At 43.9% G+C, this 14,379-nt stretch overlaps 1 protein-coding gene across 2 annotated transcripts; it reads left to right on the forward strand.

Moving 5' to 3' along the window:
• Positions 1-742: 742 nt before the first annotated feature.
• Positions 743-13,569, forward strand: AKTIP (AKT interacting protein). 2 transcript variants are annotated; one of them, XM_035336956.1, is made up of 10 exons: positions 743-791; positions 4,833-4,946; positions 6,182-6,387; positions 8,345-8,409; positions 8,496-8,596; positions 9,932-10,020; positions 10,090-10,188; positions 10,401-10,508; positions 10,907-10,967; positions 12,636-13,569. In XM_035336956.1, exons 2-10 carry the CDS (start codon positions 4,905-4,907, stop codon positions 12,744-12,746), a joined length of 882 nt encoding a protein of 293 aa, XP_035192847.1. In that variant the 5' UTR covers positions 743-791; positions 4,833-4,904; the 3' UTR covers positions 12,747-13,569. The 2 variants fall into 2 exon arrangements, with proteins under 2 accessions (XP_035192847.1, XP_035192848.1); XM_035336957.1 differs by having other exon boundaries at positions 12,639-13,569.
• Positions 13,570-14,379: the final 810 nt, after the last annotated feature.

Genomic DNA, 14,379 nt, shown 5'->3' on the forward strand with positions numbered 1-14,379 from the left:
CCATGTAATTTTTGAGGCTTGTGTATTTTAGCTCAGCTCGCAGGACCAATTCAGTCTTCTTAAGTTTATTTGAAGTATTTGCTGTCACGTGCAGCATTATTTAACACTGTTCGGTGTTCGGGACCTAGCAGTGCGTACGTTATGTATTCATTTAAATTAAGTGGTGTCAAGCTCATCTGAGGACATGCGTTTGGATGCGCTCTGGCTCTCAGAAGCAAAGCAGGGAATAAACTTTATTACACCGCAGTTGTCCGGCCGGCGCTGCTCAGTTCCCTCAGTGGCCCTGGGAGGGCCGGCCCTGCTCCCCGCCCGCCCCCAGCCGCCATTTTGGGGCCCGCACAGCCCGTCAGCCAGGACCGCGCCCGCCAATCGCATCTCTCCCCGCTCCGCCCCGCTGCCCAATGGGAGAGGTTCGCGTTCCTCAGCCCCCGCCCCGCCGCTCTCTTCCTGCGGACTGACAGGTGCGTCACCCCTGTCCCATTGGTTTTCCCGCCCTAGACGGACAGGCGGTCGGACCAATCCCCTTCCCGAGGGCGTACCCCGCAGCACCCTTCATCCCCACCCGCTGCCGGGAGCGAAGCCGCCCTCATTACCTCACGCAACGCCCGGCGGCCCCCATTGGCCGCCTTCACCCGCTTCTCCCCGCCCCGCGGTGACGACACGGCACCGCGGGCCGGCGATTGGCCGAGCGCGGGGCCGGGCCCGGCTGCGCGAGGCCGCGGGGCGGGCTTAAAGGGGGGCGGCGGCGGCGGCGGGGCCTGGGCGGCGGGGAGCGGCGCGGCAGGAGCGCGGTGAGGGCCCGGCGAGGTGCGCGGCTTTTAACCCATTTCCCTCTTTTTTCACCCAGTTTTTGCCGCGGGAGGGGGGGCGGCGAGTAGGGCCGACGCTCCTCGCAGTCTCGTCGGGGGGGGCGGGGGGCTCTGAGGGCCCGGGGGGCGGTAACTGCCTCGCGGTGCGCGTGTGTCCGCGGGGTGAATCTCGCCAGGGGCTGTGGGCCTCCGGGGCCGGGGGCCGGGAGAGCGCCCCGGCGGGCAGGGCGAGCTCCGCGGGGCTGCTGCAACGCCCCGGGGCGTCAGCCTGGCGCGGGGCCTGCGAGGAGCCTGAGGGACCGGGGCGGCCTGGGGACGCGGGACTCGGGGGAGACCTGAGTGCTCCCTGCGGCCGGACAGGAGGGTGTGGGAGCTGGGGTCGGCCTCTTCTCACAGGTAACCAGTGATAGGACCAGAGGGAATGGCCTCAGGTAGCACCGGGGGAGGCTCAGGGTGGAAATGAGGAGACATTTCTGCTCAGAAAGCAGTCAGGCGTTGGGACAGGTTGCCCAGGGAGGTGGTGGTGTCACCGTCTCTGGGGGTGTTCAAGGAGAGGTTGGGCCTGGTGCTTAGGGACAGGGCTTAGTGGTGACAGTGGTGGTAGGGCCAGGTGATCTCAGAGGACTTCTCCAACCCTAACGGCTCTGTGATTCTAATGACCCTGCTGATGCTGGGCAGAGAACGCGACACACGGTCCAACAGGCACAAACAATGGCAGGAGTCCTTAACAACTATCTGGTCCAGCAAAGGAAAACGCGCAAAAGCCAAGCGCTTAAAACTGTGCTTTCTGTTCGCTCGTTGTTCTTGAGCCATTTTATAGCACTGACAAAGTTCCACACAAGCTGTGCTCTGCCTGCCCTCACGTATGGTGACTCTGTATGGTGCTGGGGGACGTTGGCATAGGGTTGTCCTCGTGGTGGCAGGTGGTTTGGGCCAGCCACAGGAGGACTCCCGCAGTGAGAGTTGTCAATAAAAGCCAGAAAGCCGTATCAAGAAGCTGCATTTGAAGTGGTATTTCTTCACCTTATTTATTTTTTTAATTGTTGGTGTACCAGAAGGAAAATACTAGAGAAAAAGATACACATTATAAAAGGCCCAGGTGAGGAGGGCAGCTCAGGAGTGTAGCTGTTGCTCTTGGCTCCTGAAGCAGCAGAAATCAGTAGAAGGTATTGGTGAGCAGCACACTGCTGAGCCTCTCTCTGGGTGAGGCACGGTAAGTGGTGGTGACGTGAGAGGAGCATGGGAGGTGATTCTGGAGGTGTTTACTCCTTCCTCATAAAATGAGGAAAACCAGCGCGTTGGGCTCTGCTGGGAGGCTGGTGCTGTCAGTAGGTGCAGCCCCCCAGAGTGCCTTAGCAGCAGGTACCCTCGTGGAAGGCGCTGTAGGAGTGACGCTGAGTGACTGAACTGTCTAGAACCATCTCTGAATGATGTCGGGATTTCACTCCCGTGGCAGCTGCAGACCTTCTTCACGGTGGGAAGTAGGATCAACAGTCGAACTGAAATGTGCCGATAGTTCATTATTGTAATTTTTATTTGTAATGACTTGTGATCAGTCTAGGGTAGTAAATTTTTAGGTGCAGGACCTAGAGAGCATAAGCAGTTACAGGCCAGGTTTCTTGTGCTGACAGTGTGCTGAGCTCCTGTATAGCATAGCTAGAAAGAGTGAGCATGATTCAAAAGAAACCAACTTTGAAACACCTTGAAAGGCTTTTTCAGTGACTGTGTGGGAGGCTGGCACTCCGAGGCCACCAGTTCTCCATACATAGGATCTTAACAGGCGAGGCGGAGGGCAATTTAACGTGTTAAGGGAAAAGCCGGGTATCGCTTATTACTGGGGCGCAGCTGGATAAAGGATCCCTGTGCAGGATCATCTCTGGAAGTTATTCTGTATCCTAACTAGGACTAAAGTAATGCTTTATTTGGAGATGAAACTGGTTCTTAATAGCTTGTAAATAGGCATCTCTGTAATGCAAAGCGTTTCAGCAAGGCTGGGAGCGTACTGAGCACGTATGGCTGCTTTCTGAAAGGTGGAGTCGGTGACTGAACTCCATCTAGCAGTTATCACGCTTCTAGATCAGTTCCTGTCTTGCTGGTAGTAGGTTGGGCTGTTCTTTATGTACATACCTCGTTCTGTGTCCTGTTCAGCTCCTGTGTCTCAGTTCTGGAATAGTGCAGTTTATGTTAGTCCTCGAAGAAACACTCCCCCCCCCCCCCAAACCAATAAAGTAATAATCACTCCAGGTTCCAGCTAATTGTTTTCAGACCTGCACCTCAGCTCGCAGCAGTTTGCTCTTGTCAAAGCTGAGTGCTCGGGCGCTCTGTGCGTCAGTTCCTCCGCCCTCAGGTCACACTGAAGGTCCCTGAGGAAATGTCTTGTCTTTTGGTAGCCAAGCATCTCACTCTTGTAGTCTGGCTGGGTTTCAGGTAAGAGGAAGGGCCTGTGGCATGTCCCTCCGGCAGGGCTCTGCCTTCCAGACAGGGGATGGGAAGAGGTGAAAACATCTGCTGTTCCACTGCTGTCCCAGAGCGTGCCCCTGCTCTGCCCCTCTGTTTTTGCTGGCTCAGAGCGATGCGTCTGTCTGGCTGCTGAAGAGGAAAAATATCTGGAGGAATTGTGTCCTGGAATGTTTGCCTGACATGGTTTGGGGCTGGGAGACTGAATTAATTTTTATCACTTTCCTGAATGGTGCTTGCATTTTTTTTCAGTGCTGGGCTGCTCTGTATCTAGATGGCTGTAGTTAGATAACTGCAATTTGATACCGGAGTTTCTTTTAAACATTTGCACCGCTAGGATTTTTTTTCTGATAAATAATCTGGCTTAATTCTTTTTTTCTTTTAACAAGATTAGCTCTTATTGTCTTGGGAAGAGTTTGGATCTTAACGTTATCATTTTCTCTATAAACCCTTCAAAGCAATGTGTGAACAGGTGGTGGTGACTTGTTTGCTGTAGAAAACATTGGGTGTTGATCACAATATAACTTGTGCTGTCCTGTCTTTGTCTCTCCCATCCTCTGAATTGTCTTGGTCAGTGTTTCTATGATTCAATATTAAAGAAATCAAGCAAAGTGTACTGTCTCAAAACTTACTGTAGTGAAAAAGGGTGGGGTGGGAGGTGGAATATTGGAAACAGGGAGGACTGGGGTAAAAAAAAAGGGGGGGGGGGGGGAAACAGGCAGTGCCAGATGAGGTGGTGTAAGCGAGAGAGCTCTTGCACAAACAATAGCAGGACTTTTTTTTAAGAGGAAAAAAAAAAAAAGACTTCTGGAGTTTATACCCAAAGGGGAGCTGTGTGAAGGGCTTGAACAGTAGACGAAACACCAACACTGAAACTCCAAATACTGCTGAAGTCCTTGTAATTGAACTGCTGATCTAATGAGCATTAAGCTTAGCGCTCATAATGAGCCCATTAAATAGCTACAGAAAATCTTCTGTGTTCTGTGGCTTTGTTTGTTCCTGGCAGGGCACCAATGCAGATGAAAGCAGAATGACACATACATAATGCAAACTCAATGGGAGGATCATCTCGTGCCCTGGGAATGGCAGGGATTTTTCAAGCTGGAGTGCCTCTGAAACCTGCAGTGTGCAGTGTATGCAAGGGGCAGCCCTTGGCCATGCTGCAAGAGTGAGCTATTGTAGAGCTGTCCGATGCTGGATGTGAACGCTGAAGCGGTAACTTTCAGCATTTGTGTGTGTAGAGGATCTTTATTGACTGTGCTGAGCCAATAGATGGTCTTTGGCAGTTGGCAAGACAAAGAATATAATTCAGAGTCTTTCTCAGAATATTGTTTTAGCAGAAAGAAGGGAGTCATTCAAGTGCAAAAATATTTTATAGACAGCTGTAGTATTGTCCTGAAGCCTATATATAAGAGAGCTCTGGCAATTTTGGCTACTGTTGGTCTTAACTACAAGAAGGTCTCTTTACAGGAATGTAAAGCTGGGTGCAAAATTAGATCTGAATCCTATTTATATATTGAGTCCTGTTTATCTGTAAGGATGCACACTCATTCTGTGTATTTTTAGGGTATAAAGCAGAGAAGCCTGACGAAACTGAAGACATTGAAAAATTGCAGTCCTTTATTTGGAATACACGTTATGAACCCTTTCTGGAGCATGTCTACGAGTTCTGTGCGCAAGGTAGATATAATGAGTGGGTGCTCTAAGGTGTTAAATCCTGAGGGCTGGGATCGCCTTCAATAAAAGGGTCAGCTGGCTGTGACTTGCAGTAATTGGAATGTGCCTGTGAATGGAATCTTCTCCAGAACTCGCTGCAATGACCTGTCTTATCTGAAGCATGTTCAAGTAGGAAAGACAAATGTGTGCAAATAGTTGAAGGACGTGCTTCTTACGACATTTTTTACTGTCTTGAGTAGACCTTAGCCAGGTATTGCATGTGCAGTGAGCACTGACAGAATTGCGTCTAGTGCTATTACTTGCTACATGAGACCGTGTCTAAAAGCACAGCACTTTTAAGGTTATTTACTTCTCAGGTTTTCATTACTATAGAGAAAATTCTATAACTTGGTTGATGGTGCTCAAGGCGTAGGTATTGCTACTGGTCCAAGTCTCAAGAATTTCAAAACACTATCCCCTAAATCGTGCCTGTAATCAGCACAGCCTAGTCACGGGTCTGTAACCTGCATGTTTGTCCAGGCAGCCTCTGGAATGATTTTGAGGTCTGTACCTAATAGTGATCTCTATCAGCGTAGCAGTGACCCACAAAGTACAAAAGTCTGTGCGTATATATATGTGTATATTTGTGAAATGACATAGGCTTTAAAAGGCTGTTAGAGCAAAATTATTTAACCTGGGCTTGATGTCACTGTCAACCAGTGATTCTCCCACGGTGGGAACAGGCTGCATGATCAGTGTCAAGTGAGATGTTTGTTTTCACATGTTTCACTTCCCACCTGTGCTAAGTTTTCTGTAGAAAGTTCTGATTTCTTCTCAGCTTTACTACAGTACTTCTCAGCGACTCTTTGAAGAATGAATGTGAGGGTGCGCGTCAGTGGAAGTGATTTATCTTGATGTGCTGGAAATAGCCCGACTTTAAGCTGGTGGTATATGTTACCTGGTTCTAGTTTCTAAATAAGTACAAACCTCTGTGTCCTAATCTGCAGGTTTCCAATCTAGCCTCAAATGCTTTTGCACTTGTAGGATAGGCTTGATTGAATAGAAGTTTATCTAAAAACAAAACAAAACCCAAGAAGATTGCTCCCAAAAAAAAACCAGAACCTCAAAACCCAAGACGAGTTTCATTGGCCGAACTTGTAATTACTAAGGACGGGTTTAAGCCTGTGTTAAAACATGTTCCTATGTTAAATACTTTGAATTCCAACCTCTAATGCCACGGTTCTCTTTTAATCTAACAGAGACCTGAAGCTGAAGAGAAGACTTCGACTGGAGAGCTGAGAACCAGTCCTCCACGAACCTCTACAAAGAAACAGTTACCTTCTATTCCAAAGAACGCTGTGCCAATAACTAAGCCTGCCTCCCCTGCCGCATCGTCCCAGTCGACAAATGGAACACATGCTTCTTATGGGCCTTTTTATTTGGAGTATTCCCTCCTAGCAGAATTGTGGGTTTTCGCTCTTTTTTTTCTCTTTTAGGTTACTGGGTGTATACTTCAGTGAAAAAAACTTGCAGGGATCTAGTGCTTGTCTCTAGTGGTGTTTCTGTCATAGTTGCTGAAGAATGCAGTAAAGCTCTGTGTTCCACCAAATTCTTTTGGAGCAGGAACCTCAGCCTCTTGAGGTGGCAGAGGAGGAGAAGGGATGAAATTGTAAGGGCTGTGTTTAGATGTGATTTTCTGATTTTTATTTTTTTTTTGTATTTCTCAGTCTTCAAGTAAAAACATTTTGGGTCTACCAAAACTGGTCTACCTCACCACTTATCCTCATAGCATTTTGGTCAGAAATACCTAATATTTTAAATAATCAATAAAACAGAAGCAAGCAGGTGTTTAGTAGGAAGATGGTTATGAAGGTAGGGCACTGTATAATGGACATAGGATGTGGAACACTTGAAAGTGCTTATTAAATGGTTATTAGGAGGGCTGTGTGTCTTCCTGTCTTTAGTGGTACTTGGGAGGAAGAAGTCACTGCAATTTGAAGAGTTTTTGTTGGATCAGTTTGATCAGTTGCATTTGATCCAGTCTAGTGATGTGCAGAGTACTGTGGGAGCACACAAATCTGTATGTCTGCAGAACTTATAAGTTATATGAAGTTACTTAAGCTGTTTTATGCCATAAAGCTGGAGAGACTTTGTCAGTAGTAGACGTATTGGATTCTCAAGTATGCAGTGCCTTTTGGAATGAAATCCCTGGAGTCTTGATGCAATACTGAGCTTCAGATCTTGCATTTAACCATTAAGTTGAAAGTGAGAACTCTCGAAACATAAAACGTGTTGTTCAGGCAACTGATTCTGACTTTTTAATTCAAGAAAAATGTCTTCTGCAGCATGCCAGAATACTTTGTATTCCTCTCATTTAACAAATTCGCGTAAAGTATGAAAATAGTTAGCAGAGAGATGTGTCAATGCTTTTCTTTAGTATTATTGTTTACTAGTGCAAGCAAGCTGAGTTTAATTTAATGGGCCTATATGGCAACTAACTGGAAAATGTATGAAGTGAGTATTTCAGCTTATTATTTATAGTATTCAGTAAAATCTGCATACCTTACAACTATAGCTGAATAAACTTAGAAGGAAGTTCTTGCGTTCATTAATTTGAAAAACAGTAAAAGTAGCACACTTCTCCTCTGCAGTACTGTTGTTTATCAAATGGAGCTTCCTAAAGGATAAAGGAAGAGGGAGAAACTCTTCTTAATTCAAGGGTCATTGATAAATGAAGTAACTGAAGATGATTTGATCATCTTCACAAGAAATGAATTAACAAATAAGTGCAAGTTTAGGAAAATGTGTTGGTCCCTACTGTTAATGAGATGCTGTGGTCACTTGATCTATATTTCTAACATACCCAGCCTGTCTTTTCTGTTCTCTGTTACTTTGGTCACTTGCCAGTATGTTTCCTGGTTGACCTGCAGCCTAGTCTTACCTAAAACTCCAAAATTGTTTCAAATTAAAGTTCAAGCTTTGGTAAACTTTCAAAATTAACTGGAATTGAATGAAAGCCTGTGTTCAAAAAGATTTAATTGCATTCCTTTTTTTACTCTTTACTTTGGAACTGGGAATTGAGTAGAAAAGTGGAAATCACATGGTGCTGACAAGCATTAAATGCATCTTCTGGGGAAATAAGTTGTTTCTATTTCTCTGCTTACAGTTTTCTCAGGAGAAATAATATTTCCTCTTAGTAGCTTCTTTAGTGGAGAGCTAGGAAAAGCAGAGTGAACGTGTATGGTCTTGCTAGTTATCTGCCTCCTCCTTCCCTGAGCAATCTGCCCTTGAGAATTGAGTACAAGTTTGTGGAAGAAGTCTCCTCTTAAACTACTGGCCGTACATTCTGGCTTTACTGCTGTCAGCTTGCTGTAGGTTTAATGTAGTTGTGGAGCTATTCTAAATACTGATTCTAATTGCAGTACCTTGGTTGTTAAGCAGAAATTGCCAGGTGTCTACGTGCAGCCATCTTACAGATCAGCATTAAGTAAGTTTAAACTGAACTTTAAATTTTTTAATACATACTTGTTTTTAAATTCATCCAATTTCTCAATAAAACTTTCTCACTTGCAGTGTGGTTTGGAGTAATATTCATAAGACATGGGCTCTACCAGGATGGTGTATTTAAATTTACTGTCTATATTCCTGATAACTACCCAGATGGAGACTGCCCGGTAAGTGGACACGGTTGTGTGTCTTGGGGTTTCCTGGTGTTCTAAGTAAGGCTTCCTGTTAAAGCTAATAAACCAGTTAGCTTCTCATTTCATTGAACTAGTTTTGTTCTAGTTTTGTTTAGTTGGCTGGGAATGTTTGTGAGCCATCTTGTACATATTTCCTAATGTCTGTGGAAGGAAGTTGTTGCTGTGATTACTGAGACTGCTGTGGAGTGAATTCTATGAGGTTAGATTAATTAGAGTATTCAAGTAATCAACCAGTTCTTTACCACAACACTTCATCTGCTCCTTCTTTGGCAAGGAACTCGAAGTTGAAGCACTTAGCATCCAAATTCTGCGTAGCCTATAATGGAACATAAAATGCAGGTACTTGTGCTGTGCTTGCCACAGCACGGCAGGATTTCTTGCCTATGTCTGTTTTAAAATGCATTGAAACAAAGAACTAAGAACTTAAGTTGAAAGTTGGTAAAATAGAGGGAAAGGGAATAGATAGTCTGGTGTTATTTTTTCTTTTTTCCCTCTAGGGAAAAGAATACAAGTTATTACATTCTTGTTCAAAAAAACAAACAAAAAAATCCCCATCAAAACAAAAACACATGTGGCAATCTGACTCTTTCCAGAGCAGAGCATCCGGCCCTCTTGGTCAGATTTCTTTAACACGAAGATTGGGGGTGGGTGTATGGAACTGCTGTAGCTGAGAAGGAGTTGCTATGTCAGGAAGCTGTCTGCTTGGTGTCAAGATTTGTGTGAAGCTATCACCTCTAGAAGGACATAATTAGTAGGAATGAGTATCTTGAAAAGATTTTAAAGAAACTCATATGCCTCTCATATATCCATAATTCTTTTAGTAGCATGGGGATTTCAAGCCTTCTTTTTGAAACATTTTTATTTCGGAGCAGCACACAAATGCCAGAGGAAACTAACTGTGCAGAGCTGAAGACACCATGGTGTCATCACAGTTTACTTAAAAATTTGTAGGATATAAAAAAAAATATTGCTTGTAGTTCAAGTATTTAAAAAGCTTTCAGTCACAAATAGCTGAGGGTTGTTTTTGGCTTTAATCTGATCTTATCTGATATTACCTGTGTTGGCGCACAGGATTAGTTTCCTGATTTGGTAATGAGCATGAAAGAGGACAAGACCCTGCATGTAGCCTGGGTATGTTGGGTTACACTTTCACAGTTGCTATAAATCACTTCAGGCTGCTTTCCTGTTATCCAGTATCAGTTGATTAGTATTTGGAAGCAATATCTGACTGACCCAAACAAACAAACAACCACCAAAAAACCTTCACCCAATAGTTTTAACGTTAGGATTCTTCTTTTTCTAACTCAGCGCTTGGTTTTTGATCTGCCTGTCTTCCATCCGCTAGTAGATCCCATGTCTGGTGAACTGGATGTGAAAAGAGCATTTGCAAAATGGAGGTTAGTGGTAACATTTTTGATAGGTAGCTTGAAAGAGGCTCTTTCTTCACCGTGTTTTGTTCTTTTTAGGCGAAATCATAATCACATATGGCAAGTACTAATGTATGCTCGCAGAGTCTTCTACAAGATTGACACAAGTAGTCCTCTGAACCCTGAGGCTGCAGTGCTGTAAGTATCTTCTGTGTTTATAGACATAGCCTCTTAGAGATTTTTTGCATAGAAGTGTAGAAACGAGATCTGTACAATCAATTCATGATCTATACCTCTGGAGGTGGTTGCATTAGAAACTGAATTTGAGGTTTTGCCAAGTCTGTCTATGCTTCCAGAGCAAACCTGTGTCTCTTTGCAGTTAAGTGACATAGCTTATTTCTCTGTTGTAGGTATGAAAAAGATATTCAGCTGTTCAAAAGTAAAGTGGTGGACAGCGTCAAACTATGCAGCAGTCACTTATTTGATCAGCCCAAAATAGAGGATCCCTATGCAATCGTGTAAGTAATACGAGCAAATTCATCACGTCCTAACGTTTTGAGAGCAAGTTTTGGTATAATTTTTTATTTGAAGCCTTTCCCTGCAAATAGGCTGAAGTAGGCTGTCCTTTTGTTTTGTATGTTTGTAGGTACTTTGATTATTCCTGTGCTCATTTCCTTCTGTGTAATATTGAGTAAATCTTATATAATGAGACACTGTATTTAATGCTGAAAAGATCCATGACACTGTGAATTAAATCCTTAAGACCTGTATGTTTTAACACTGAAAACTCAGATTTGTAGTTGACTTGAAATTCAGCAAACTAGACCAAGGAAAACTGCTGTGTTTTGCTGTACTGCTGCTTTGTGCTTTAGTTTCCAAAAATGTGAGGTAAGAGAGAACTATACTTTCTCCATAGTTTTTCTCCTTGGAATCCAGCTGTACACGATGAAGCCAGAGAGAAGATGTTGACTCAGAAGGTATGTGCAAAGTCCCGATTCTGACTATACAAAGGGCTTGTTGCTTGAAAAGGCAAGAAAGGTTCCACGTCTCTTTGAGATAAGCATGTACCAGGGAGACCTTACCCCACTCTTTTTCTGTATCTGCAGACATGATGAAACTGGAGTCCTAACAGAGCAGTTATGTCACTGTTCTAACTTCAGTGTGTTAAGCAATTAATTGTTCAGCCAGCTAGAAAGCTTTGTTAGGCTGAGTACAATTGTTGGCAAATTTGGCAGATTTTTTGTTTGGAGATGGAAGGGGAGGGAAGAAGGAGAAAGGAGAGATTTGCTGACTGCCTTTGTTGCTTCTCCTGCATTTGTCAGGGTCAGTAGTGCTGCATAACCTGACAATCCCCACCTTTGTTCTTCTCTGTTGTTCAAAGATGTTTAATTATTTAATCAAAATTTGAAAGCTTTCTTCTCATTGAAAACCTTTCAAGCAGCACAAGCAGAGTACCTTGCTAATGTTTCTAACGCTGCTGTTTTCTAATAAGGCACCGTGAGCTAATCAAAGGCTGCTTACAATTGCTTCTATCACAAGACACTCTGATAGAGCAAGTGTTACGGTTTATGACAGCTTTCACCTGAGCAATACCTTTGATATTTGTAATGTCAAGGGGCAGTACCACTCAAACAATGGCCGTTTATCTATGCTGGAGCTGAAGTAGTGATGATAACTATCTAATGGCTTTTGAGCACACAAACACACACAGGACCAGAGGGTAGAAGAGGTTTTCTTGTCTTCCTTGGAAATAGATCCAAATGGAATAAGCCTTCATTCTGCACAACTTAAGGATTTAAAAATATTCTCTGAAAACATACTGTCCCCATCAATCAATTTATTATTTTTATTTTTCAAATGGCTCTTTGCACTAGACAAGAGCTGGCAAACAGCAGTCCTGAGTCTGCCCTGAGTGGCATGACAAGTCATTCCATTCACAGTGCCTCAGGATTGTGAAATGGTGGCTGGTGGCCTTGTTGGACCGGCAGGGAGGTGCACTCTGAATGCGTTAGTTATTAATTACTGTGCGTATGGCGCTTTAGTTGCTGGAGTAGTTTGCTGATAGCAAGAATAGCCTGATTTCCATGGGTTAGGAGACTTGTTCCAAAACATCAGCGTAGCTGAGAATCTTCTTTTCCTTCCCTGTAAAAGGAAGCTCCCAAGTCCTGCATTCTCTCTCTTCCTTCTGCTCCAGCCCTGGCTCATTTGGTTATTGTCCTTGGAATTCCTGTACCTCAGGAGCCACTCTGGAGCTGTTAGTGTTGAGCTGATGGCTGACATGTTTTGATTTGGATTGACTCTTCTTTCTGTAGAACCAAGAAATGTTGCAAATAGCGGTGCAGCGGTGCTGGGCTATGCTTTCCAATCAAAATGCTCTATTCAAAGAGTATCTGTTAATCTTTACAGTATAATGGGGTAGCAGTGCATGAACTAAGACATTAAAGCTCTCCTGCGCTGTCACGGTAGTACTACAGAAGCCATGCACATCCAGAGAAATTAAAGCAGTAGACTAATTCTGTTCCTCTTTGAGAAGAGGAAACGATGCCTATTTTCTGCTTGTATTTGCCAAACTTAAAATGAGTGGGGGAGGACATAAGAGAGTTTGGGGTACCAAATAATTCTGACTTTAATTTTCTTCTACCTAGAAGAAGCCAGAAGATCAGCACTGCAAAAACATGCATGTTTCTGGCCTCTCGTGGGTCAAGCCTGGCTCAGTTCAGCCTTTCAGCAAAGAAGAGAAGACAATGCCTACCTAGCTCTTTTGGACTGTGGTGCACGCAACACTTTCTGTAGGTGGAGGGAATGTAATGGAGGGAGAAACAGCAAAGCAGCAGTTTCCTTCTTGACTATGGATGAGCAAAAACTGAACAGTAGCAGTGACTCCAGTAAACCTGCTTGATGGATTACTGACTCAGCGTTTTACATATGCATTAGGTTTTAAAGGCTTGCCTGGAGTTTGGAAGCATCTCTGAACACTGCAGTACTTCTACCTGAAGACTGTCTAGGGTGGGTAATTCCTCAGGGCTCTGAAATGCCTGGAGGTTTTGGGTTGGTTTTTAAGCTTTTATTTTTTCCCTCCAGGAATAGCAATTTTTTTCTAAATCTTAAATTGCTGGCAGAAATATTAGCAGGAAATATGATGCCAGAGGTAAGCTGTGTTCATGTAAACTAATATAGCAGAGTTAAACACTATATTTAATGGTTTTAAATACTTCGGTTTCTATTGTAAATATGTTAGGATTTGAAATTGTAAATAGGTGGTTCAATGACTCCATTTAGCACTTTCCAGAGGTAAAGCTGAGGATGATACTCAGTGTATGATGTATTATTGATTTGTAAATGGATGTTGTCACTAAAGCACACATTAGTCTGACAGGGTGAAAGCGGAATGTCAGGCTTAGTAGACTTTTATTCCATAAACACTAAAATCCAAGCTTTTAACGGTGGTCTCTTGAGCTAATAAAATCTTAGATGATTTTAGATTCCCTAGGTGGCTACACTGTAGGGATTACTAGGATAGCTCGACTAATGTGTGTTAATAGTGACACCTTAAGAAAATAAAAAGAAATCGCGATCTTGCTTTTGTCCCTCTGTTCATCTATACTCTAGACACATAGCAAAGACTGGCACTGGAATGGAAGCACCTGGCTGCATAAGTACTTGTAGGCATCCTGTTAGTTCTGAAGAGACTGGTTAAACACGGTTTGGTTCCACATCTAGGAAAACCTTTCGAAAGCCGGTGTGAGCTTAGGACAGTATTTTTGTTTCCACAAGAGTCTTCCTAGCATCATAACCCAGCAAAATGTCTTATTCTTGTCTAACAGGATTTTCCTATAGCTTCAGATCTTGTGATGCCAGCCTCTTACAGCTGGCCTGCTTTTCCTTTGGCTCCTCATACCTGTACTGATGGCATTAGTGCAAGAAACAAGTACTGGTGACTTCTCGTATAAATATGATGCGAGCTTTTGTTTCTCTGTGTTGTTTTTGTCTGACAGAAGCTAAATCCACTTGTCCTATAACAGGCTTTCTAATTTTTGGGAACAAATCCTTAGCTTCTAAGGAAAGGTACGATGAACTCACAAGTAATATGTTACAATATACCAAACGATTAACTTAATGTGCTGGTGAGGGTGGCTTGCGTGGCTTCTATAGTGTTGTATGAATGAAGTAATTATTCTCCTTCAGGTAATGCCAAAGCCTTAATGCATGACAGTGCTTTATACCTTTTCAAGTTTCTGCCTTTGGGATGCAGTGGTTTCCTGGGGCTGCCTGGAGTGATGCCAGTAGTGCTGGAATTCCTGTTCAGATGAAGAGTGCGGGGGGTATGTGGAGAACAGCAGGCCTCTTAAGGCAACAAAGTGTATCCGAAGGTGCATTCTGTGGGGCTGC

Source organism: Oxyura jamaicensis, chromosome 11 (assembly GCF_011077185.1).
Source record: "Oxyura jamaicensis isolate SHBP4307 breed ruddy duck chromosome 11, BPBGC_Ojam_1.0, whole genome shotgun sequence".
Classification (NCBI taxonomy): Eukaryota; Metazoa; Chordata; class Aves; order Anseriformes; family Anatidae; genus Oxyura; species Oxyura jamaicensis.

Excerpts from the sequence above, each read along its gene's own strand:
- AKTIP (XM_035336956.1), top strand. The coding sequence starts at position 4,905 with ATGAACCCTTTCTGGAGCATGTCTACGAGTTCTGTGCGCAAG. Across the intron at positions 6,388-8,344 it reads TATTCCCTCCTAGCAGAATT|TACCTTGGTTGTTAAGCAGA; the intron begins GTGGGTTTTCGC and ends TTCTAATTGCAG. Across the intron at positions 10,189-10,400 it reads AACCCTGAGGCTGCAGTGCT|GTATGAAAAAGATATTCAGC; the intron begins GTAAGTATCTTC and ends TCTCTGTTGTAG.